The sequence below is a fragment of the Danio rerio genome, chromosome 4, assembly GCF_049306965.1.
Source record: "Danio rerio strain Tuebingen ecotype United States chromosome 4, GRCz12tu, whole genome shotgun sequence".
NCBI lineage: Eukaryota > Metazoa > Chordata > Actinopteri > Cypriniformes > Danionidae > Danio > Danio rerio.
Genome location: NC_133179.1, coordinates 39,363,697 through 39,389,201, shown reverse-complemented (window position 1 = coordinate 39,389,201; position 25,505 = coordinate 39,363,697). Strand labels below are relative to the sequence as shown.

General features: G+C 39.0%; 2 protein-coding genes and 1 long non-coding RNA gene across 3 annotated transcripts; 1 reads left to right on the top strand and 2 right to left on the bottom strand.

Moving 5' to 3' along the window:
* Positions 1-182: 182 nt before the first annotated feature.
* On the top strand, positions 183-16,277 carry LOC141381773 (uncharacterized). Its single transcript, XR_012402427.1, has 4 exons — positions 183-408; positions 14,549-14,686; positions 14,781-14,904; positions 15,129-16,277. It is a non-coding gene; the product is annotated as an uncharacterized lncRNA (long non-coding RNA).
* Positions 2,014-5,680, bottom strand: LOC141381658 (uncharacterized). The gene is made up of 2 exons (XM_073947553.1): positions 4,027-5,680; positions 2,014-3,848 (listed from the first exon to the last, which is right to left on the bottom strand). The coding sequence occupies exons 1-2, from the start codon at positions 4,438-4,440 to the stop codon at positions 2,631-2,633; spliced, it is 1,632 nt and encodes a 543-aa protein (XP_073803654.1). The 5' UTR covers positions 4,441-5,680; the 3' UTR covers positions 2,014-2,630.
* LOC137491431 (uncharacterized) lies at positions 10,915-15,953 on the bottom strand. Its single transcript, XM_068220618.2, has 11 exons — positions 15,868-15,953; positions 15,075-15,299; positions 14,772-14,951; positions 14,522-14,669; positions 14,271-14,428; positions 13,798-14,164; positions 13,628-13,720; positions 13,394-13,542; positions 13,137-13,313; positions 12,866-13,039; positions 10,915-12,785 (listed from the first exon to the last, which is right to left on the bottom strand). The coding sequence occupies exons 1-11, from the start codon at positions 15,879-15,881 to the stop codon at positions 12,578-12,580; spliced, it is 1,893 nt and encodes a 630-aa protein (XP_068076719.2). The 5' UTR covers positions 15,882-15,953; the 3' UTR covers positions 10,915-12,577.
* Positions 16,278-25,505: the final 9,228 nt, after the last annotated feature.

Genomic DNA, 25,505 nt, shown 5'->3' with positions numbered 1-25,505 from the left:
TTGGTGAAGCGTACGATCACAACGCTGTGCTTAGAGTGTTTATTTAAGTGCTTTGTGACATAAGCTGCTGAAAATCAGTTTCCGAAGTTTAAGCATTGATTCTGAAGGGTGACTGACATGAAAAGTAGCCAATCACAGTCGACCTTTTCTAGTCGCGTGAAACGTAAGGGCGGGACAAAGGCTTTCTGTGTTGCAGAGACAGAGAAAACAACTTAAAAACAAATGTTTTGTTGGAATAATGCTTCTCGGATGTTTTCACTATAGAGTCTAGCAGAGTAATTAAATCGCGGACATATTTCCTGCCTTTTTGATGATCTACATACACGTTTCGCTCTCCGACAGCCAGTCGACTCGCCTCTGACCTGTCACTCCTCTAAATACATTCCGAATGGCGGCGCGGGAATGGAGGTATTGCGCAATTACTCATTTCTGCAAATGTGGCGAGTGCTTTATTTTAACACGAGAGAGCGCATTCATGTACGCAAATCGCTAAAACAGATATGCTAGCTCCTAAATAGGCTTTTTTTCAAATGAACTGCAAGTCCTCTCATGATCGCCTGTGTGCTCAGATTGAATACAATCGCGATCTCTCCACTATTAAAGTAGACATTATTTATCTTTATTCCTTGACTAAATTTAGTCAAAAGTATTCAAAGTTATCAAGTATTTAGAATTAGATTGATGCATGATTGATGACAATGCTTATGGTCTTATTTGGCTGTATTGTGAAGTGAAACTTACTTTTAGCAAAGGGGGACTTATTTCTTTACGACAAAAGAATTATGCTGGAAATGTTTCTGGATGAGGTATTTGTGTCATTTAACGTTATACATTTAGCTGTATTCTGATCTGTCTTAAAGCATTACAGGTCAAAACAATTCGTTGTTACGTATTGTTTATTTATCAAAATTAACAATAAGGCTCTTAAAGCACTGCTTTGATAAATGTAGTGTTGTCATATTTCAAATACTTCAAGTAAAATGAAGTCATTTATTTATTTTTTTTACTGACAGTGTACTTGTATTATTTTTTTTTGTATTTAAGATTAAGATCAAGTGTAAAATAAAATCTACATGTGATGTACAGCTATTTAAGTAACAGATTTGCCATATTGTAAAGAAAAATAGTGTAAAATATGTAAATAAAAGGCTGAATTTAAATATTTTTACCATATACTTTAATTAAACCTTTCAAAGCTTGAAAATATTGTTTAAAAATGGGCAAAAGGTGTCTCTATGGCCTTAAAGTTTATGTGGTAGTTTTGCCAGTGCTATTGAAAAAAGATTAATTGTCATAAAAGGAAAAATCGACCATACTTCCTTTGTTAGTGCAAATTCCTTTACATGTAGCTTTGAGATTTAAGCAATTAAACCATTCAATCAGGTTTACACTTAAAAAAAAGTGATTTCCTAATGAAAATCTGATTTTTTTTTTCAAAAGTAACCAACTAGTACTTTTTAAAAGAGTACTTTGTACTTTTACCTAATATTAGTATTATTTACTAAAATTTGTGTTATTTTAGCAGTGTAATAGTATTTTCCTTGAGTACAAAAAAGATTTCACAAGCATTAAGTGCAGGTTTATTATATTATTAATATATGATTAATAATAATAATAATTATTATTATTATTATTAATGGTTTTTATGTGTATCTATTCCTATGCAATGTTTTATGGGTTGTTGAGAATACATTTCAGGTCTTCAATACATAGCATGTCAGTCTTGAAAAATAAAATAGGTGCTGGAATTGATTTTTTATTAGGCTGTGCCTGTTTGAACCCTGTCATATGTACATTTAACATTTCAAGATTTGTCTAAAAGTGTATGAATATGACATATAGCCTATATTTATGAGGTCCAAACAACATTTCCAGCTTTTGATGAATAGGCTAATATGAATACTTTAAATTTAAGTGCAGCAGTTTTCTTTTTACTTTTTAAGAACAGCGCCATTTTTTATGAACCTTTAAAAGCACATTTTAACTAAAACTTTTTTTTTTTTTTTTACCTGCAAGCACAGTTAATGTTTAGACTATTTAAAATGTTTAAAGGGACTGACAATAATACAAATTCTTAATAATAGGAATTAATCTGCATCGTTTTAAACTGTGCACACATGTAGCTGCTTAATTAGGCCCACAACGCTATTTTTAATACTGGTTAAAAAATAGCGTCGTAAGGTGGTACTTGGAGAGACAATTTTTTTCTAAGGTGGTACTTGGTGAAAAAAGTTTGAGAACCACTGCACTAGACAGAGTGAATGACCACAAATAAGTGAATTCAGACACCTGCTGATGAACACCTGCTGTTAACAAGCACAATCACTAAAGGAAGAAGAAATTGAAGGAAGAAATAAAACTACAGACACAGCGTCACACCAAAGCAACTGATGAGCAGAAAGACTGAACTCAAGCTCTCTGTTCAAGACTGGCTGTGTATTCTGGAGCCTTCACACACACACACACACACACACACACACACATAAATAATATAAAAGTTAAATAAAATGTCAACAAAATAAATACACTATTTAAAGAAAATGTGAAATAAAAATATAAACTAACAGCAAGTGAAATTGAATAAACTGAAGAACTATTACACTATATACATACACAAACAAACAAACACATTATTTTGGATTGGTCCTTTTCATTTCCTCTAGCCACTCTTCTTTAGTCAAAGTTTCAGTCTGTGGGCAGTACACCCTGCCCCTGAGTTGGCTATGGCCTGTGGCATTTGTTTTGAACTGCCCACACTTTTTACAAGTGTTCACTTGAACAGTTCTCCAGTACGGTCTTTTGGGAATGGCTCCAGATGTGGACAGTGATGCAGCAGGCTGTGAGCTGGTACTGGACATTGTTGGCTGAAGTGGTGGCAGTCTGAGTGGCATCCCCTGCACCATTGGGATACCTTGGGCCATCTGCACTCCTTGCATCATCGGGATACCCTGGGCCATAGGGATTCCCTGGACCATTGGCACAGCCTGGAACATTGGTACACCCTGAAACATCGGCATACCCTGGTACCCTGGTGTAGCTGGGATGTATATGTTGGGTACCATCTGCAGCGATGCTCCAGGTGCTGGTGGTGTAAATATGACCTGGGTCTGTACTGGTGCCTTGGGTCTGAGTGGGGGTCGTCCAAAAGATGTCTGCCTCTGCCTTGCCTGACCTGCTGTGCTCTCTGGCAACACATACTGGTGCTGCTCTCCTGGTTGGTCTGGCTCTGTCCGAAGACTTTTGGCAACTGGGAGAGGTTCCTGGGCTTCTGGGAGGGGTTGAGGCAACTGAATACCCTGAAGCAGCACAGACAGCTCCTGCTTCTTCTGTCTGTTATTAAACCACTGAATCAGGGTATTCTGGTTTACCTCAACCAGCTGCATGGATGTACCTCCCATTACCAAGCTGTTGCCCAGTACGAGTTGCCTAATCCTGCGGTAGTCTTGCAGGATCAGAGACCATCTTAAAAGGGTTCCCTTGCCTTTTTGCTTGGGACTAGGGTGGATGGTAAAAAGCCTAATAAAGATGGTATCCACAAGACGGCAACAGCCAGGCCACTGAGCTGGAGCACTGCTTGCACCCAGCACACATCTGGTAGTGCTCTCCACGCCAGGGGTGTGAGTGGGCTTCTTGGGTGTTTTAAATCGCCCCCTCAGCAGTCGCTTCTGGTGTCGAGCTGCATACACCACCCGCTTCTTGTCTTGGTCATGCAGGCTTTGCCAAAGACTAATGATCTCGTTGGCCTCCTGGTTGGTGAGGCTGAGGCTTTTGTGGGTCCGGAGCTCAACCAGATATTCAGCCAGCCTGTCCACATGCTGGAAGCCCGGAATATTTTGGTAGTCAACAGCCTAATGAAAGCACAACAAAAAAAGTAGCACATTAAATTGTTCAATGCATAATTCCATAATTGTTTCTGTTATCATGTTGAAGCTGCACTACGGAAACAAACCTGATGCGTGTTTGACTTTACACTTTATTTTAAAATTATTCTAGATCATTGTAAAGACAGAAATTAGTGGGACTTACAGTCTCTTCATCACCATCATCATCGTCGTCATCATCATTATCTTCGTCATCATCTTCCGTAGCCTCTTCTGGCTCTAAGGGCACAGGTGAAATTGGTTCTTTAGGCTGCACAGGTGGGTCAGGAACCAGTGCAGGGCATGTGGAGACACTGTCACTGTCACTGGTGACTGCAGTGGAGGAACCCGATCTCAATGTGGAGGAGGATGGTGACAGAGCAGCCTCCGGATCAACAATAGTGTGATCCTCACTGATGTCACAGAAGCCCTCATCTTCTTCTCGCTCATCCACATTGAGATCCTCAATGAGCTCAGCAGTCTGCTCACAGTCTGGGTTCATGTTCTGCAGTGCCTGACCAGTCTGCTGAAACAGATACTGCACTCCAATGAGCTCACCTGAAAAAAAGAAATGAAACATAAATAAACAAATTTTAAGAGCCAAGTTTGATTGGGTGTTGAAGTAGCAAGTAGTTTTAAAAGCTCAACGTCAAGGAAGAAACAAACAAAATCATACATTTTAGTCAGAGATCCATTCTGAGATATTCTGGACAAAACATCTAATGAAATGCAATGGAAATACAACGAAGACAGAGAAATGTACAAATAAATTTCCCTCAAAGCTTGTAGCATTATGTTTGATAATGACATGTAATAATAATGTAATAATAATTTTGTATCTTGCTTTACTTCAGTAAATAGTCATGAAACAATACATTAGTTCTTACAAATATTTAAAGACAAGTAAAGATTTCACAGCACAAAGCTCATGAACATTGACCTACTGTATCAAACTGGATACAGTAGATGGAGAGAACACAGAAATTGCAGGTTTATTAACAATAGCAAAATCTCTTACCAGTGTAACTGTCACCGACTCGGTCCCAGATACTCCCCTCGCTGGCCAGCAGAGGCTGCCATCTCCGGACTTCTAGCATTACATCATCCACTTACGCTGATTGTGCACACACCTGTCCTGAATCTAGTTAACGACCCACGTACCCTAAATAAGCCGCACACAAACACTCATTCAGTGCGAAGTCTTGTTTAGCCCCGGCCAGCATTTCTGAGCGTTATTCCCTGCCTGATTCTTCGTGTATTACTCCAGCCTGCTTCTGACTCTGCTTCGCCTTCTGCCTACCCACAACCCACGCCTGATACACAGACTCTGATACTCTCTGCCTGCCCACGACCCACGCCTGATACACGGACTCTGATACTCGCTGCCTGCCCACGACCCACGCCTGATACACAGACTCTAATACTAGCAGCCTGCTATCAACCAATGTCTGGTAAACCCCTCTGTGTCTGTTCACCGCCAGTCTTGATACTTCACAGACTATTGTTGATGTGTGTTTGCACTTTAGTGCATATTGTGTGTTTGAGTGGAAGCTTGACTAATAAATACTGCATAATGGATCCCTCCGTGTCAGTCTCCTTGTTACAGAAGACTTCGCCTACCACGAATCCCGCAGCCATACAGGTTTTGTCACATGAAGTCACAGCTCAAGCTCAGGTACTAACCACACATCAACAGCAGCTAACGCATTTGACTCAGTTAACAGATGAACTGGTGAAATCTCTGCAAAACCTGCAAGCTGCTTCCACAGCGCAACTCACCGCCAATTACTCTACGAGTCAACCCTTGCTGACACAGACCCAGACTGCCTCAGGAGTTCGTTTGGCATTCCCCGATAAGTTCACAGGTAACCCAGCTAAATGTAAAGGCTTTCTACTGCAGTGTAAGCTGTTCATTGCCCAGCAACCCCATCTATTTTAGGATGAAAATGGGAAAATCACTTTTGTATGTTCACTGCTCACTGGAAAAGCTTTAGACTGGGCTACCGCAGTTTGGCCAGACAGTACCCCGATATTTCCCTCATTTAACGACTTTCTTAAATGATTTTGCACTGTGTTTGATCATCCTGAGGGTGGTCGTAATGCTGGTGAGGAGCTTTTGTGTGTGCAACAGGGAGATTGACCCACAGCTGAATTCGCGCTACATTTCCGCACACTGGCAGCGCAAACAGGCTGGGCTGATGATCCACTCACTACACTCTACAGAAAAGCTTTGAGACCAGAATTGCAAAGAGAGATGGCATGCCGAGATGACACTGGACCAACTTATCGAACTTTCAATCAGGTTAGATACTTTACTTCGCACCTGTAACCCTCTATGCTCTGCTATTTCCAGTCCTGTATCTCCTGAGACTCCCACGGAACCTATGCAGTTGGGCAGAACTCGCTTAACCCCCGAAGAACGTGAACGGAGGAGGAGGAATCACTTATGCCTGTATTGCGGACTTTCAGGTCATATGAAGATCTTGTGTCCCAACAAACCTCCACCTAAGTCCCTTCTATTCACGACCACTAATGACATTGTGAGTGTTCCTGTTTGTCTGAAATATAAGGGGATTGAGATTTCGACTTTGGCTATGGTCGATTCAGGAGCCGCTGGTAACTTTATTGACTACAAGTTTGCTTCAACTCACTCCATCCCTCTAACCTCCTGTAATTCCTCTTTAGCCATCACTGCTATAGATGGGCTTCCCCTGGGGGAAGGACACGTAAAGTGCCGAACTCTGCCATTATTTCTTCGCACAGGCTCTCTCCATGTAGAAGAAATCTCCCTCCTTGCTATTGACTCTCCTCGACACAACGTCATTCTCGGACTCCCCTGGTTACAACTTCATGACCCTCAAGTTTCCTGAAGAACTAGTGAGATTATTAAATGGAGCGAGAAATGCTTTACCCAGTATCTACACTCTGTTTCCCCTGTCCAGATCAACACCATATCTAGTATGGACGACTCAGAAATTTGTCAAGTTCTCGAGATGTATCACGATCTCCTCGAGCTTTTAACAAGCAAAAAGCTACCAAGCTCCCGCCTCATCGTGAGTATGATTCTGCCATTGAATTATTGCCAGGCACCACGCCCCCTCGTGGTCGCATTTTTCCTCTCTCTCGACCAGAAACTGAAGCCATGAACTCGTATATCTCTGAGGAGCTGGAAAAGGGATTCATAAGACCATCTACATCACGTGCTTCAGCTGGGTTCTTCGTCAAAAAGAAGGACGGCAGTTTGCGCCCTTGCATCGACTACAGAGGATTGAATGAAATAACCGTTAAGTACCGTTATCCCTTACCCCTAGTTCCAGCAGCCCTTGAACAGCTCCGCTCAGCCCAATATTTCACCAAATTGGATCTCCGCAGTGCTTACAACCTGGTCCGAATCCGCCAAGGAGATGAGTGGAAAACCGGGTTCTCTACCATCAATGGCCTCTACAAATACCTTGTCATGCCCTTCGGCCTAGCTAACAGTCCTTCCGTGTTCCAGGCATTCATTAATGAGATATTTCAAGACATGCTCAACCAGTGGGTCATCGTATACATTGACGACATTCTAATCTACTCCCACTACTTGCGGGAACAAATTCAGCATGTCAGAGCAGTGCTAAAACGCCTTATCCAGAACCAATTGTATGCCAAGATTTCCAAATGTGAGTTCCATCAGACCTGTATCTCTTTTCTGGGTTACATTATCAGTCCCGAGGGAGTTGCTATGGACCAACAGAAGGTCGACTCTGTCACTCACTGGCCACAACCCGAAACCATCCGGCAGTTACAATGTTTCCTAGGATTCGCCAACTTCTACAGACGGTTCATCAGGAACTTCAGTTCAGTAGCTGCTCCTCTCACAGCCATGGTTAAAGCCAATAATGCCCGTTTGAAGTGGAACTCGGACGCCATTAAAGCATTCAACTAGCTCAAAGCCCGTTTCTCCAGTGCACCCATTCTGTGTCACCCAAACCCCTCTCGACCCTTCGTTGTTGAGATTGACGCCTCCAATTCCGGTATCGGAGCCATCCTGTCACAAAGATCCTTGACCACTAACAAGCTCCATCCTTGTGCCTTCTACTCCCGTAAGTTGAATCCCGCTGAGAAGAATTACGACGTGGGTAATCGCGAGCTCCTCACCATGAAAGCTGCTCTTGAAGAATGGAAACATTGGCTTGAGGGTGCCAAACACCCATTCACCGTCATAACAGATCATAAGAATCTGGAGTACATCCGATCCTGTAAACGCTTAAACCCCAGACAAGCTTGATGGGCGCTATTCTTTACCCGTTTTGATTTTCAAGTCACCTACATACCAGGTTCGAAGAACATCAAGGCAGATGCTCTCTCTCGCATCTCTGATGAGAAGACCTCAACAGAGGAGTTTGAACCTATTCTGAAGAATCCGCTCATTATAGCACCCATTCAATGGGACATCGAACACGAGATCACTCAAGCTTCTGACCAGAATCCCACTCCGCAGGCTTGCCCCGAGAACAAGATTTACGTGCCCCCCTTGCTCCGTGAAAAGCTGATTGCAGAAGTGCATAATCATCCCAGTTCCGGTCATCCAGGTAGCACTGCAACAGTTCAATTAATCCAGTCCCGCTATTGGTGGTCGTCCATGAATAAAAACGTGATCAGTTTTCTCAATAAATGTTCCCCCTGTCAAATGGCTAAACATTCCCGTCACCGTCCAGCTGGCCTGCTAAAGCCATTAGAGATTCCTCGTCGCCCATGGTCACACATAGCTATCGACTTTATCACGGATCTACCCCAGTCACAGGGGAATACCACCATCCTCACGGTCATGGACCATTTCTCTAAGGCCTGTCGACTCATCGCCATACCCAAATTACCCACAGCCCTAGAAACAGCAGAACTCCTAAGCGAGTATGTCTTCCGGTATTATGGTCTTCCTGAAGACATTGTTTCTGACCGAGGTCCCCAGTTCACCTCCCGACTATGGTCCGCCTTCTTCCAGAACCTTCAAGTGAACGTCAGTTTGACTTCTGGCTATCACCCTCAGTCTAACGGACAGACAGAACGACTTAATCAGGAGATCGGTCGTTTTCTACGCACATACTGTCACTCCAACCAAGCAGACTGGAATAAGTTCCTCATGTGGGCCGAGTATGCGCAGAACTCCCTAAGAAAGGCATCTACAGGTCTGACTCCTTTCCAATGTGTGCTCGGTTTTCAACCTCCTCTATTCCCCTGGTCAGGTGAGACCACAGAACTCCCAGCAGTCGATACCTGGTTCAGAAAGTGTGAGGAGGTATGGAACGCAGCTCACACCCATTTGTCGCATGCCATCCGAAGGTTCAAAGAACAAGCTGACCGCCACCGTCGTCCTGGTCCCGTGTATTCCCCAGGACAATGGGTATGGCTATCCACTCGAGATCTTTGCTTAAGACTACCCTGCAAGAAGCTCAGTCCCAGGTACGTGGGTCCGTTTCAAATTGAATGTCAGATATCACCTGTTTCCTTTCGACTGACACTCCCTAACCATTATCTCATTTCTCCCACTTTCCATGTTCCATGCTCAAGCCTGCTGTTGGTCCAGCCGAGGCGGATAGGGAGGTGGCAGCTGGTAAACAGGGTCCCCCGCCTCTCATGATCGACAGAGAGGAGGCCTATCAGATCCACGAGATCCTGAGATCCAGACGCCGGGGTGGTCAACTTCAATACCTCATCGATTGGGAGGGGTACCGCCCGGAGGAAAGATCATGGATCAACCGTAAGGACATTCTTGACTCAACTTTGTTGGAGGAGTTCCACTCGCAGCATCTGGATATGCCGGCCCCTCGCCCCCGTGGAAGACCCCGGCGTCGAGACCCTTCTCACTTCAGGAGCCATTCGTTGGGGGGGGGCTCTGTCACCGACTCGGTCCCAGTCACTCCCCTCGCTGGCCAGCAGAGGCTGCCATCTCCGGACTTCTAGCATTACATCATTTACTACGCTGATTGTGCTCACACCTGTCCTGAATCTTGTTAACGACCCACGTACCCTTTATAAGCCGCACACAAACGCTCAGTCAGTGCGAAGTCTTGTTTAGCCCCGGCCAGCATTACTGATCGTTATTTCCTGCCTGATCTCTCGTGTACAACTCCAGCCTGTTTCTGACTCTGCTTCGCCTTCTGCCTGCCCACGACCCAAGCCTGATACACGGACTTTGATACTCGCTACCTGCCCACGACCCAAGCCTGATACACGGACTCTGATACTCACTGCCTGCCCACGACCCAAGCCTGATACACGGACTCTAATACTCGCTACCTTCCCACGACCCAAGCCTGATACAAGGACTCTGATACTCGCTACCTGCCCACGACCCAAGCCTGATACACGGACTCTGATTCACGCAGCCTGCCCTTTGACCCATGTCTGGTAGATCCCTCTGTGTCTGTTTACCACCAGTCTTGATACCTTTAAGACGTTTGTTGATGTGTGTTTGCACATTGGTGGATATTGTGTGTTTGAGTGAGAGCTTGATAGATAAATACTGCATAATGGATCCCTCCGTGTCAGTCTCCTCGTTACACCAGGTTAATTCTCAGCATTGAGGTCCATGTCTGCTGACCTTAAAAGCCTTGGTAATCTGAAACAAAATGAAGACGACAACCAGAAAGTGCACAACAATTTGGTTGAAACTTAAAGATGGGTAGAAGGGAGGGTTAAGAGCAGTTTGAGCGTACTTACCAGGCTGTAATTCCACATGTGTTGTACAAAATCCAGAGAGAGAGGAGAGAATATGGAGTAGCCTACTCACACTCTCACTATTGCATAAAGAAAACTTATGAGAAAAAAAAAGAGCAAAAGACAAGTCAGTAAGAGAAAATACAATTCTCTGAAAGTAAAGGTGAATGGTTTGTAAGCCCCACTTATTCAGCCTATCACAACCAAGCTAGTTTTGCTGCTGTTAGATCAAAAACAACAGCTGCCATTCATGTTCATACACTCTAAAAATAATTCTATAGGCCGGTCTGTCTTTATAAATAATGTCTGACATTTAACAATGAATTCTGTCCAAAATAGATTGTCTTTTTTTTCTTTTGCTAAAATAAATTATTATTGTATTTGACTGTAATTATCTTTTTTAATTAGGCTAATTGCCTTATTCTCTTCAAAGAGCAGCTCTCATACAGAGCCTGCTATTTCAGTGTTTTTTCCAGGATATTGTGGATATTTGAGGATTCCTTCTTTCTTTTCCTCGGCTGATCACATGGAAAAAGGAAAATGACAGGAAAAAAATTGTAATTTGATCATTAAGTTGTTTTTCCCTGTAATTTTCATTTTCTTATTGATTTAAACTATCACATCACTTTTCAGGTGAAGGGGAAACAGTGTTGTACTTATCTGAAAAAGCTTCATTTGTTTTAAATAATGAAGTGTATTTTCTGTTTTTAAGGATTGCATGTTTTTAAGTGGAATATATAGTTTAAATGATTGTTAATTATATCCCAACACTGTGTCTGTGTTTACACTTTTATTTAGTTTAAAAAGCATATGAATCCACTGAAACAGAACTTTGTGACACTGGGTACTTTCTGCAACTTTTTAGTAAGAATGTGAAATAACAGCACGATAAAAAACTATATATAATATTAATATCAAATAATAACTACACTAAAGAAAATAAACAACTTCCAGTATATACAAGTGCAAACAAATGAACAAAATCTGAACATTATTAAAACAACATAAAGACAACATAGGTAATGCCTTAAATTAAAATGGAGCTGAATCCTACAATGAATATACTATAACTTTGAAGAATTAAGATGCCAGGTTAATTCTCAGCAGGGAGGTCCATGGCAGCTGATCTTAAAAGCCTAGGTAATCTAAAAAAAAAGAAGACGACAACCAGAAACTGCACAATAATATGGTTGAAACTTGAGGGTGCGAGGGAGGGTTATGTGCAGCTTCAGCATACTTACCAGGCTGTAATTCCACATGTTGTACAGAATCCAGAGAGAGAGGAGAGAATATGGAGTAGCCTACTCACACTCTCACTGTTGCGTAAAGAAAACTTATGAGAAAAAAAAGAGCAAAAGACAAGTCAGTGAGAGAAAATACAATTCTCTGGAAGTAAAGGTGAATGGTTTGCAAGGCCCACTCATTCAGCCTATTACAACCAAGTCTCTATTTGGAGAGCAGTGTTGTTGCTTGGCAGTGCAGAAAGAGTACTCCAGGGTGAGAAGAGCAGTGATGGTTGTCCAGAGAGAGAGAGGAGAGAATATGGCCACAGGTGGAAACTTGGGAGTTGGACATGTTAGAAGTGAGTGAGTATGGGCGATGGAAAGATGTTGTTTTTCATCCAGTCCAATTCCAGCCCTTTCCCGGCAAAAGATCTCCTCTTTGAGCCATAATCATAGAGTAACTCCTCATCACTCGAAATGTCTTTTGTAGCAATGAAGAGAATGATGTCTCTATCATTAAGGACATACAGCCTGGGCCGGATATTGGCTCTTTTGCTGGAGTGACGGATCAGACGTCCATAATTGAACTTCATGGGATGGCACTGGCAACTTTCTTCATGTGCATCAATGCACATGGCTTCATGTTGCTTGTTCTTATAAAAAAACAAATGGCCAGCTCTGATGCTGCTTGTCGAAGCTATTGCCATCCCATCTTCATGGCTAACCAGCTCGCCGTGGTATTCACAGACAACCTCCCCGATCTGAAAGGGTCTTTTGGTGAAAACACCATCGCCCTTGTCAGGGACGGGCCTGACAGTCAGTCCTTTCCAGCGTTGAGACAAAATAATTTTTTTCACAAAGCTGCTGTCGATGACCAAGTCCAACCTGGCAACAGGTTTCCACTGCTTCAGAACCACTGCAGCCTGTGGGACGTTTGACGTCCACCCTTGTTTGTCCATCCAGCGGCTTATTTTGGACTCTGATGGCTGCTGTCCAGCAAAGTGTTCTAGAAACACAAAACACATCAGTATTCGGCTATTCTTACTCAATTCCCCTGTTTGTGTCATTAATCATCTGTATACTCACCGCAGCCAGCGGTCATAGCAGTCCCTCTCATGTTCTGAGCCACACAGCTCAGTCCTGCGTGCCCTTTTTGGAGGAGGCCCCTCCAGAGTCACTGGACAGAACTGCTCAAGAGTTTTGTAGGCCGTCTGTTCGTCCACACTTGTCTCACAGTTGGAGGCTCTACTGGATCTTTGTCTATAAGATCATAAAAAATAAATATTGAAGGAAGGAAAGGCATGGCTGTGGGTTGCAAATTTAAAAATAAGGATCATCTCAGCTGTTAGATGCTTACGGTGTTTTCCCAGCGAGCTGGTCTAGCACACTTAGAGCCAGAAACGGATCTGAAGATGTTCCCCTCATGTAGATTCTTTCAGCTGCCACCACATTTTTCTCCACTTCTGACAGGTTTTGTGCTGCTGCCTCAAATGCTCTCTGGGCATCGCCACACGTCACACTGGGAAGACTGTATCTGAAACACAAGGCATCGTAAGAAGGCAAAAAGTGGACAGATGAACATGTAGAGTTAAAGACAGGTGTAAGGTTGCTTACTTTTCATGTAGTCTTTTTAAGTCGTTGGAGGGATTATAAATTGATCTCCCACTACTTGACACAAAAAATGAATCAACTGCCACATCATCGCCAGTGCGGTTTTCTTGCAGCATTACTGGCCGCACCTCATTGAAGTACAAGTCGAACCACTAGTTAAAGAAAGGAAAAAAATAAGTCTAAATTTGACACAATACATTTATTGCTGTTATGATATAAAAGACAATATAAACTTACAAGTTCCTGTTCGTGTGACAATGGTACTTTGTGCTCCTTCACTGCAACACAGACACCATTCTCTATCCGGCTTCTCCCCTCCCAATCCTCAACCTGCAAAAAGACAGTTTTGCACATTGATGAAGCATATAAGAACAAGGAAGTCAATGTAGGGAAAAACAAACACTTACAGTCATGTGTGTCACAATTCCAGGCCGCTGGACTAGCTTCAGCATGATAACAGCCTCCAGGTAGTACAGGACGAGCAGCCGTTCATTTTTAGTCAAACAGTCCCCTGTGATGGCTCCTGGACCCTGCATTTTGCATATCACGGCCTGGAAATCTTTGAATGCAGCCTCCAAAACAGCAAGGCAGTCCTTTGGCAAAACTTCTTTGCCACAACCAAACTCTGATTTTTTTGCTGTGACCTCCATGCTCACTTCTTTGGACTTGCCACTCTGTATTCCATACAGCACATCCATAAAACTTTCACAGTCCTGGAACAAAGCTGGATTGTTGTGGCGAATGTCCGTGGAGGTAATAATGTATTTCATGAACCTTGAAAAGAGATCAACATTGGGTTTGTTACAGTCAGAACACAGCACAGATGACATGATTAGTTAACATGTACATGGCAAGCTTGTGGTGGTTCCACATTACTGACCTCGTGAGACTCTTCGAGTAGTTGAACACTGTCCATTTTGAGAGCTTTGTATCTGACAAGATGTTAAAGTACTCTCGCACTTTCTCCACCCGCCGAACAAACATCAAGTTAGGCTCAGTGGGGTCCATGTAATGCAAGAACCTGGACACTGTTTCCACCTGAAAGGACACATTTCACATTAAAATAAACTGTACTGCATAAAACAACACCCACTCACTCATTTTTACATATATAATTTCACTTGAACTTACTACTTGTTTGCTGTTTTTATATCCTAGGTCAGTGTAAAGGTACTTATTAAATCCTGCTAGAAGGGGGTGGTCAATGGAGTGCTTATTGTATAAGCCTTTTTTGACCATCTCCACCCTCACGGAAGAGGTCCACATCGGTCCACCAGTGCTGAAATAGAAAAGCAGGTGATCAAAACGACTTTGTATATTAAAGATAAGTCATATCCACAGTGTATATTTACTTTCTGGGAATGCTGATATAAAAGTATACCTTTGGTAGTACTCTCCAGAGCTCTCGTCGGATAAGGACTCATTTGGAGGCTCCAATGGACTTTCTGCACCTTCTCCAGAGCTTTGAGGCACAGAAGATGTTGTCGACCGAGCTGGTTCCGGGAGGACTGAAGGTAAGTTATTAATCACCAACCCCTTTGACTGCATCTCCGCAATCATCCTAAAACAAGGAACATAAAATAAGGTCAAATAAACAATACCAAAAATGTATATTTATCATTATATGCAGATGTTAGATTTGAAGTCCGATACATCAAATAAGATAACACAACTGAATACAAACCTGGCAAGAGGATTAGTAGAGTCCAATATGTCACAAATTTTTCCAAACTCCCAGAAACGTCCTTTGTGACAGAATTCAGACAACTCCTTCTTGGCCTCTTTGACGACAGCCTGGATCTCTGCTTCTGTGCTGTTCCTCATACACACCTTCCTGAGATGCCCAGGAAGAGAGTGAGGAGCCTTTTTGCACACAGGGCAGAGGAAAAACATCCTGCTGTGGAAGGATCTGTGTGGATAATAAAATCAAAATGTTATAAAATGAAGAGACCAAGAGCAGCTTTGGTAAGGTTTGGGGTCCACCACACCCCACCCCCAACTCCAGGTACAGAAACAAAGAAATGAGCACACAAACACTCACAGCAATGTCTGGCGGATATTTTGATTAGAGTTTTAAGACAAAACTTAATTTCATATTAATATAATACTGTTACTAACCATATTATTTAAAACATATTTAATAATATGACATTTATTATAAGAGAAGAATAAAATTATCTCAATTATTTCTTAAACAAGATTATACCAGCAGTTAGGATTTACAAGTCAAATATAAAATAACAACACAACTAGTGTACAAACTGCTGTCCTCTCACAAATATCTGTCCTCTTCAGAGGTTTTCTAAACTTCTAAATTTAAAAGTTTTTTTTATTTATCTAGAAGTACTAAGTTCTAGAAGACTCTTTAGATTTTTAAAGATTTGACTTCCACAAACTAACTCCACTGATAAAATGATACAAGCTAAACTGAGTTTAAGAAGCCTGCTGCATAAGGCATACTGACTAAATGTACTTACTGTTTAGAAGCCATTTCTGATGTTGAAATGTGAGTTCTGTCCACTGGTCAAACGCAGCAAGCTGTAGCTGAAAATGATACAACTGTAACTTTACCGAGATGAGATGGGCCTCTTTAACCTGAGCTGGCAGCAGATCAACAGCCTATCAGGAGACAGCATCCAACAGCAGCCCAATCTGCCCATCCCCAGGTGTTAATGGCCCAATAGGGGCAGAAACAACTTTAAAACAGTTACTACAACTGATCTAGGCATAGGTTTCGGTGCATTTAAAAATATATTGTCTTTCTTCTGACTTTGAGTACTTTTATATTTCACCACACAGATGCAGGAAAATATATTGTCCTAAAGTTCGAAACAGTACACATGCCAGGAAAATTAAATAGACACAATTCATGTGAAAATATACATATAAAACAGAAAAAAACAACAACAAAAAAATAAAATACAGTACAAGGATAAAATAAATCAAGTTAAATGAAAGTCAGCTGTTTAGTATCCATTCAAAGATAAAACCTAAAATAATTATATATTTTATTTTCAGTAATAATGGATAATAGGGTTGTGTGTGTGTGTGTGTGTGTGTGTGTGTGTGTGTGTGTGTGATTTTAAATAAGACAACAATTAAGTGAAAAAATAAAAAGTTTAACAGTAAAACTGTTTAACCATTTGCTTTGGAAGATTGTGTTGTTAAAGCCTCCTGAGAGAGCATGAAGAAGATATGAACAGTTTTACAGTGAATAGCGATTTCTGATGAAGTATATAATTATAATAGTTTGTGTTAGGCTCTTGAATTTTACCAAATAAAAATAAAGAGAGAGAGAGACTTGTAACACATTTTAGAGTAGATTTATACTTTGTTTGGTGATGGACACAATAAATAAAATAGAATATAATTGTATTTTCTGATTAATGTCTGCTCTAGGATTGAGTAACACATATCCTTTCTTGTGTCTTTATGATTATTAATAAAGTTGAATGTTTAAGAGCCTAGATTATATGATGACCATGATGTCCTCCCTCTTTAGAGTAAATCTGGAGTAACGTGTGCATGATTGTTTTTCTGTATGCCGAATCATTTGTTTTCTCAGGATCTACCCAGCCAGGTCAGAGGTCATGGAGACCTCTCGAGTGGACCTGGAAGAATAGGAAACAACTCTTTCCTGAGTTTTTTGCCCCTTCTATTTAAATCATTTAAAATTAATTGCTTTGTATGTAAGCTGCCAGTTTGGATGTTAAATGTATTTTTAATATATATTATTCTTATATTGTTACATATATGTAGGAACAAAATATATTGTTAATAATATACATATAAACTGTACATACATATTTTATTGAAACATATTTTTTCTCACATGAATTCTGATCTAAACAATTGTTGGCCGGTGTGGGTGTTAACGTTACTAATTTGCTAATGTTGCTGAGTTATGGAGGTATGAATAGTCTCGTTAGCAACTTGTTGTTCTTACATGAATACTGATCTGAACTCTTAATGGCTGGAGTGAGTGTTAACGTTTCTAATTTGCTTATGTTTTGCTGTGGATATATGAACGGTCTCGTTAGAAAGTTATTGTTCTAAATCATAATGTTGGTGCATTTGTGGTAATAGTCAAATGCAAGCTTTCCCGAATTACTGCCAGAATTTTATAAAAAAACAAAAAAACAAAACTGTTTTGTGTTGTTGACCTATTGGTTGAGGCTAATACAATTACTCCTGTGTTTTCCATTGTACACATAGACCGGTATAAGATTCTGGTATGATAACCTTGAATAAAAAAATCAGTATCTCAATATTGTGATTATTGCTCTAAAATATATTCTTTTTAAATGTCTGAGTAAAAACAAAACCTTTTCCCTTTTGAGTATGATATATTTTATTTTGAGAAACATTTAAAAGTTTTTTGGAATAGTTAAGATGGTAATAGTGAAGAATGAAAATTAATCATTCACTTCTGCTGTCTTTATTAGCTTCAAAAACTTCTTTACATTTTAAAATGGCATCTTTGTATATCTTTTGTGCTGGAGATACTGTTGTCCTAAAAAAAAAAACGTAATAAAAAAAAAAAACTTTACATACACCGTATGAACGATACAGCAGAAACCTCTGGCAGTTTTAAGACCTTGACTTTTCCAAACTGCGTTATACATTGAAAATAGTTATTGTCCTTTGTCTATACCATTGTATTGAAACATTACACAAATGTTGTGTGTGTGTGCATAACTATGTAAACCAAACCCTAACACATACACACACATTTTAATTTCTAATCAATTGTGTGTGTGTGTGTGTGTGTGTGTATAAACCAATAGATTAGAACAGCGAATGTGTGTGTGTTAGGGGTAGGTTTACATGGTTATGCAAATAAGTTAAGAGGCATTTAGTCATTTACTGAATTTTGCATAAATAACGGTGTCATAGTCTTAGAAGATCATACATGCATTGGAGAATATTTGAGGTATGACTGAATCAAGGGAAATGATAATATGTGTGGCACATTAAAAATAAGTTTAAGTTTCTGTGGTGTCCGAGCGCCATCTCCTGGTTGATGTCGGTAGTGGAAAGTGTTGCTTTCAGTTTCACTTTCATTTAGAAATAAACAGCATTAAAGGGTTGTGCTAATAGTTTAGATATTTCCATCAAGGGTAATACCCTATAAGCACAATTTTTGTAAACTGATTTAATAAATGTAACGATTTTTTCTGTTAATGAATAGTTTTGTTTTGTATAACTGCTCATTCATGATGGCTGATTTCATCAGGAGAACATTATTCTGTGATAAAACACACTGCACAAGATTTATTTGAGAGAGTCAAAGAGATTTATTTCATTTTCACTGTTTTACAAAAAAGAATCAAGACAAAAAAGACAGATATTCAAACTGCATCTGTGTTTTTTTAAACTTTTATGTTGCTGACTGAACAGTCAAGCAGCCAGTGTTAGTGAGGCAAGTACAAACTGTTTTATTTTTTTTTTATAATTGTTGTTATAATGTCATTTATTCTTGTGATTCAAAGCTGCATTTTCTGCATGGAGATCTGCTGTTTTTCTATGATCTGATGTTATTGGTACAAAATCACTAACAATGATTCTTACAATTATTAAAAAGAAAGTTCAAAGTAATAATTTGTATAACATTGCAAGATTTTTTTAAACATTGTACATGCATTTATGTTTAAAGTATTGAAAATTATTAAAAAAAATATTATTTTAAACTTTAATTTTTATCGAAGTTTTACAAAACACACATGGAGATTTAAAGGGTCACGAAACACCAAAACACATTTTTAGAGCTGTCGTATATGTGTCCCACACTGCTAAAAACACTATTAGGACACAAATATTTCACTAAAAAGTGTAAATTGGTTGTTTTTGCGTTATTTCAAGCAAATTCGTACTTCCTGTTTGAAACGAATTTTTGAAGCTGCGTCACGGCCATGACATAATAGCGTGTATTCCAGCGTGCAGACTGGGCGTCTGTGCCAGAGTGAGTCTTATTACGTCTTACAGTGTGATGCATTAATGCATGAGTAAGGCTTGGTTGAAGTGTTGCTTTTATAGTTTGCTGCAGTTAAGTTTCGTTTTCATTTTGTCTCTGTGAGAGCGCAGACTCACGCGTGGATTAACAGCTTACGCGACGTGCGACAACAATAACTTACGTGTCTAAGGAGGATTATTGTTTACCTGAGAGCTGTTCTCATCTGCAAACGCTGAGATCCAGATTGTAGTCTCCTCTAAATAAAGACGCTGCTCTAGTTGCTGGTGATTGTCCTGTCTCTACAGATTTGGTAAGTGAGCGACCAGTGCTCTTTGTTTATTCAGTTTGTATTTTATTCGTATCAAACAAACTATTGCACCGAGTGCAATAGTTAGCACTAACAGTTACAACCAAACTATAACCTCGTGTTGGATTTTGTGACCGGAATAACACACGCGGCTTTCTGACGCTACCTGCCGTGTGCATCTAAGTTTCCGGGAAATGCGGAGTTTTTTTTTTCTCATTCGCCGTGCGGTATCAAACATTGCATGAAAAATACACGCTTAGAGCAGCTCCTCGAATCAAATATCACGTTTGTTGGGAGGGACATTAATGAATTCCCTGAATGAAAGAGCCAAACTGCAGTTAAAGTCCACCATTTAATAATTTGGCAAATAATTCGACTACAGATGTCCATGTAAACACAGTCACATTGTCCGATGTGGGTGTGTGTTTTGACTCTGAAATTCAGCGCGCCCAAATAGACTCCCATACCAAGCCGCTATTCTTCCTCCGACACTCCCCCCTAAACAGAGCTGAACACGCCCACTTTTCTGACTTTTTCCAAAGTAGTGGTGTGAAAACACGCTGCTGAAACGAGGGGGTTTCATGGCCCTTTAAAAATCAATGTAAGAGATTTACCAAACAGCTTTATTACAGAAAGTAAATTAAATAAATTACTTTAAAAACAACTTAGTTACTGAATTGTTTATTTAAACTGACTTTAATTCATTGAAAATCCTCGATGATATAATTAGAAATAGAGAGATTATTCAGAATGATGGAGTAACAGCCACCTTTATTTTAAGCAGAAAAAGTTATTCTCAGTTCATCTAAAACCAGTAAAGCTTGGCCATGAATTAAATTGACTTGAAGCTCTTTAGTTGACTAAGAAGTTCTACAGTGAACTACTGAATACACCTTTTTAAGTTCACAGCTGTCACAGTGAGACCAGGTACTCCAGCCTTCCTGATTCCTTATCTGGTCATCGTCCTGTTCGTCTTTGTTTCTGTTCCAAGACCCACCACTGCTACGAAAATAACCCACCACTGCACCCACAATAACCCAGCACTGCAGGGGGCTAGCACTGTAACACAGCATGGTTGTCTTGCACCCATTTGTTCAAGACTTTGAAACTCTTGAAACTCGTGGTGTATACATTGAACAGTTAGGAGATTGTGTGAAAGGAGGTGTATTGTCATCTGATAATCTAGGTGCTTATTCCATTTGCAGGATTACAGGAGATTTCCACTGTTAAACACACATGTCGATTTTGAATTGCCAGGAGGTGTGAAATCCAGAAAAAGGGGGTCCAGTCAGGATCATTCAAATTGAAAACCAAAGAGGAACATGCCAGGCAAATTCCTGAAGTAATACATGATGAAGTTTTTAGTGAACAGTTGGGGAAAAGTATGTTCGATAAAAAAATACAGACTGTGGAATGTATTTTCAACAGAAATATTCTGTAAACTGAATTTACAAATACAAAATGTTAAAAACAGCAGATTACTGGTAACCACAGCTGCTGGTATTTTTCCGTAAAATCAAAAAAGGAAAAATAAAACAGAAAAACGGTTTTTGTGTCACCATTGTGGAGGATAGTAGTGTCTGTGTTCAAGTCCAAGATGAACTGAAAGTATTTGATGTTATACTGCATCTTCTTTTGTTTATAGGTAACTGTGTAGTTACTAATGCAGTCAAAATTTGGTCGCTAACTGCAATCACACATGAACATATTAATACATCTAATGACTTTACACTTTTGTGCACTAAGCTATGATTTTGTAAACTAAAAATTGTATCAGTTCATGAAATATGGTCATTTTTCGTAAATGTATACAGAAAAATCCTGGTAACTACAGCTGCTGGTATTTTTTCGTAAATTAAACAGATATTTTACACTATAAGAGTTTGCCAATTAACACTCTCTTAGTGTTGATAATTTTATTTTTTTTAAACTTTTATAGTGGTTCCCATATAAAATCTGAGGGAGTGTTAATTATAACTCTTAGGTAGTTAAATCTACTCTCTAAAATTTGCAGTGTATAAGTTATTGGTTATAGTAAGACTGGACCAGGGGTGCTCAACCCTGTTCCTGGAGATCGGCCTTCCTTAAGAGATCAGCTCAAACCCTGATCAAACACACCTGAATCAGTTAATTAGGACCTGAACAGCACTTGATAATTACAGGCAGGTGTGTTTGATATGGGTTGCAACTGAAATCTGCAGGAAGGTCTATCTCCAGGAACAGGGTTGGTCACCCCTGGACTGGACTATATGGCTTTTTTTATTTCCATAAAAAACTTTTCTTTTTGTCCTATTGTAAACAACTCAACAAACATCATCTTTTCTTTTTGTTAACATACTTAACTTTATTTCTGTCAGATGTTTACTAAAATGCACAACATATTACTTTGTTTAATGCCAACATTATTGTGAACAGTGTTTGCTTTACAAGGGAACTTTGGTTCACTATGGTTACTTCTAATGTTTAAGGGAAGTGTATTTATTTTGAACTTTTGAACAAAACTGAGTGGAATTACCTGTGCATTCAGTTCATACATTTTATAATATTATATATAAATAATATACTATAATGCATATTAAATTAGGGAGTCGCAGTGGTGCACTAGGTAGTGCTGTTGCCTCACAGCAAGAAAGCCGCTGGGTCGAGCCTCGGCTGGGTCAGTTGGCATTTCTGTGTGGAGTGTGCATGTTCTCCCTGCGTTCACGTGGGTTTTCTTCGGGTTTCCGGTTTCCCCCACAAGTCCAAAAACATGCGGTACAGGTGAATTGGGTAGGCTAAACAATTGTCCATAGTGTATATGTGTAAATAAGTGTGTATGAATGGTTTCCAGTGATGGGTTCAGCTGGAAGGGCATCCACTGCGTAAAACATATCCTGGATAAGTTGGCAGTTCATTCCGCTGTGGTGGCCCCTGATTGATTAAAGGAATGAATAAAATATTAAATTAATTTCTTATATTGGACACATTCCAGTCAATCAGAATCAATAATTTCAACAGACCATGGAACTTATTATTTAATGCAATAAACAGAAATTCCATATTTTTGTCATTAATATGATTATACAACTTTGATGTTCTTGATCTTAGAATTCACCGTTTGCTGTTGAAGCAGCTCTAAAAATGTTTAAACTATTTTCTTGTTCAATTTTTGATCACTATTTTTAGGTGAGAATTGGCCCCAATAATTCAATCACAGGTGAACAGTTTTCCCATTGAATTGGACTGACCCCAAAAAGGCCACAAAAGATCTACTAGTAGCCGTGTTTGGAAGCAACACTCTTGGTACACACTGCTACAATGGCAAATGTTCAAAGGCCTTCAGAGACAAAGCAGCTAAGCCACGGCTGGACTCCAAAAAGTCTGTGACATCATCGGTAAGTTTTTCTCCTAAAAAAATATTTTGGAAATATTGTCATATTTTAAGATATTTAAAATTGTATAATTACACTCAGGATTTGCTATCTACTTTAAAAACTTTGTCAGTGCTTGAGATTTAGCGTTAAAATAAATTTGTCAATTATTTATCAGAGTATTATTCACTTGGCAGATAGAAAAAAAATTATAAGAAATTTCAAATAAAATAAGTAAATAAATGGTATTAATTAAGTATTAATTATGATCAGACATTTATAAATTTTTAAATATTTAAATATGTGTGTTATGTGGAGTCAGGTTTAATTTTTGCTTTGCTAGATTTTAGTTTTGTTAAACAGTTTATAATCATCTCTTAAATCAAATATAAAGTAAACATTTTAAATGTACATTTTTAAATAACCCGTGGCTGGTTCGGGTACTGCTGAGTGCTGTGGCTGGGGGGTGTTTTGCTGTCAGATGGAGGTGTGTCTAAATATGTTTTGTTCGCTTTTCTCTGACAGGTTACATCAAAAATAAATATGTTGAAGCCAGCCAAATAAGGAAGGCCATCTCCCAAAAATGCACTGATGAGTGCAAAATGACAAAAAGACACCACAATTTTGTGTAATTTTTTTTAGAACTTTGTGTGTGAATATTTTTTATCTGTAAATATAAAATAAAAGTGAATTAAAAATGAACAATGCTGAAACAACAGGACATCATTTTGTTGCCCAATCAATATTATCAAAGGTTTGTGCACTAATGCTGTTGTCTAATATAGGTGGCACAATTATTAAGGTGTCAAATTGAGTTTTCAAAAGACAGTTACAGATACAAAAGAAAAGTCTACATTTAGGATTCCATAAAAATTTCATTAAAATCCTATATACTTGTCCTTTAAGTTGTATTAGAAAATCGAATGGATTCCTTTAGGTTTTAAGGTTCCAAAAACATATAGAAATTCTACATGGAATCCTATGCAGAAATCCTATTGGAATTTCTATCATGTTTTGGAAACTTTCCTAAGGAATTCCAATAGGATTTCTGTACAGGATTCCTTTTAGAATATCAGTCGGAATCTAATACAGAAATCCTATTGGAATCCTTTAGGAAAGGTTACAAAATATGATAGAAATTCTAATTGGAATCCTATAAAGAAATCCTACTGGAATCCTTAAGGATTTTTTGACAAGGGTTTGAGGTTTGTTTCCTGTTTTTCTGCTTGTAGATTGTTTGTAAAAAGTGCAGGAGCTTGACCAACATTCATTTTAAAAATCTTGAAAATGTTGATGTCTCAAAGGCACTTTATGGTGTTAATGACCCTAAAAACGTTTTTCAAAGTTGTCCTAAAAGTGTTAGATTAAAGGTTTTTATTAACTTCAAATACTGAATATCTGTGTCTGTGTGTGAGAGAGAGAGCAAGTGTGAAGTAGAAAACGAGGGAGAAAAATAGCAGTAAGTCATGACTGGAAGAGTGAGTGGCAAAAAAGCTAAACAAAAGAAAACGTATGACGTCATAAGGCTGCGCCATTCTTTCGCTGGATTCAACTGGACAAAGGTTTGTGTTTTAAAACTTTTACATAAATATAAACCGATTGATTAAAGTTTTAGGTTTTCATCCTATGCTTAATCATACACCTGCTGTTTACATTATTATTTGACACTTTATACAACGAAGTACTATTTTACTCACAGTAATGAGGGCTATTGTTTGAATAAGTTAACATATGTATATATATATATATATATATATATATATATATATATATATATATATATATATATATATATATATATATATATATATATATATATGACAAAATCTGTTTTGTGTCGTGCATTAGAATTTGCTTAAAAAAACTGGTTATCTCTGAGAAAGTATTGTTATTTTATATTATTGATGTGTTATTAGTTCAGAGAAGATAGCAAATTGTTGAATGCCATTTATAAAAAAAAATGTAAAAAAATTGACTACAGACTTTAATAAGATTTTATCAGACAATTATTTTAATTTGTATGATTTTATTTACTACTGTAAATATTGTTTGCTTGGTATTTATTTTGTGTTTGTGTCCTCTTTTATTATTGTAACTCCCTGAAGAAAGTCTTTTGGATACTGAACACATGACTGGTATTATCTTGTATTTTAAAATTATAGTCTTGGAAACATGCATTTTCTTTAACACTATTTAAGAAATTATAAGCGTTATAGCATTTGCTTACACAAGTGATTAGTGTGTTTACTATAGTAAACTATAGTCACCCTTAGTGTACATGTTTTGAAGTATTTGTAAATATTCCTATGGTCTTAATAAAATGCTGCAATGGACTTTGTATTTAAAATCTTTATTGCACAGCAGTTCAGCCATGGTTATTACAACTTGTTGGTTTTGTTTTAAACGTGGTAAAACATGGTTATGTGTAATAAAAGTATGTTAATCTATCTGTATGTTTGTGAAAAATTAATAAATCTTCAACTGTTATTGAGAGTGGTGTGTCGT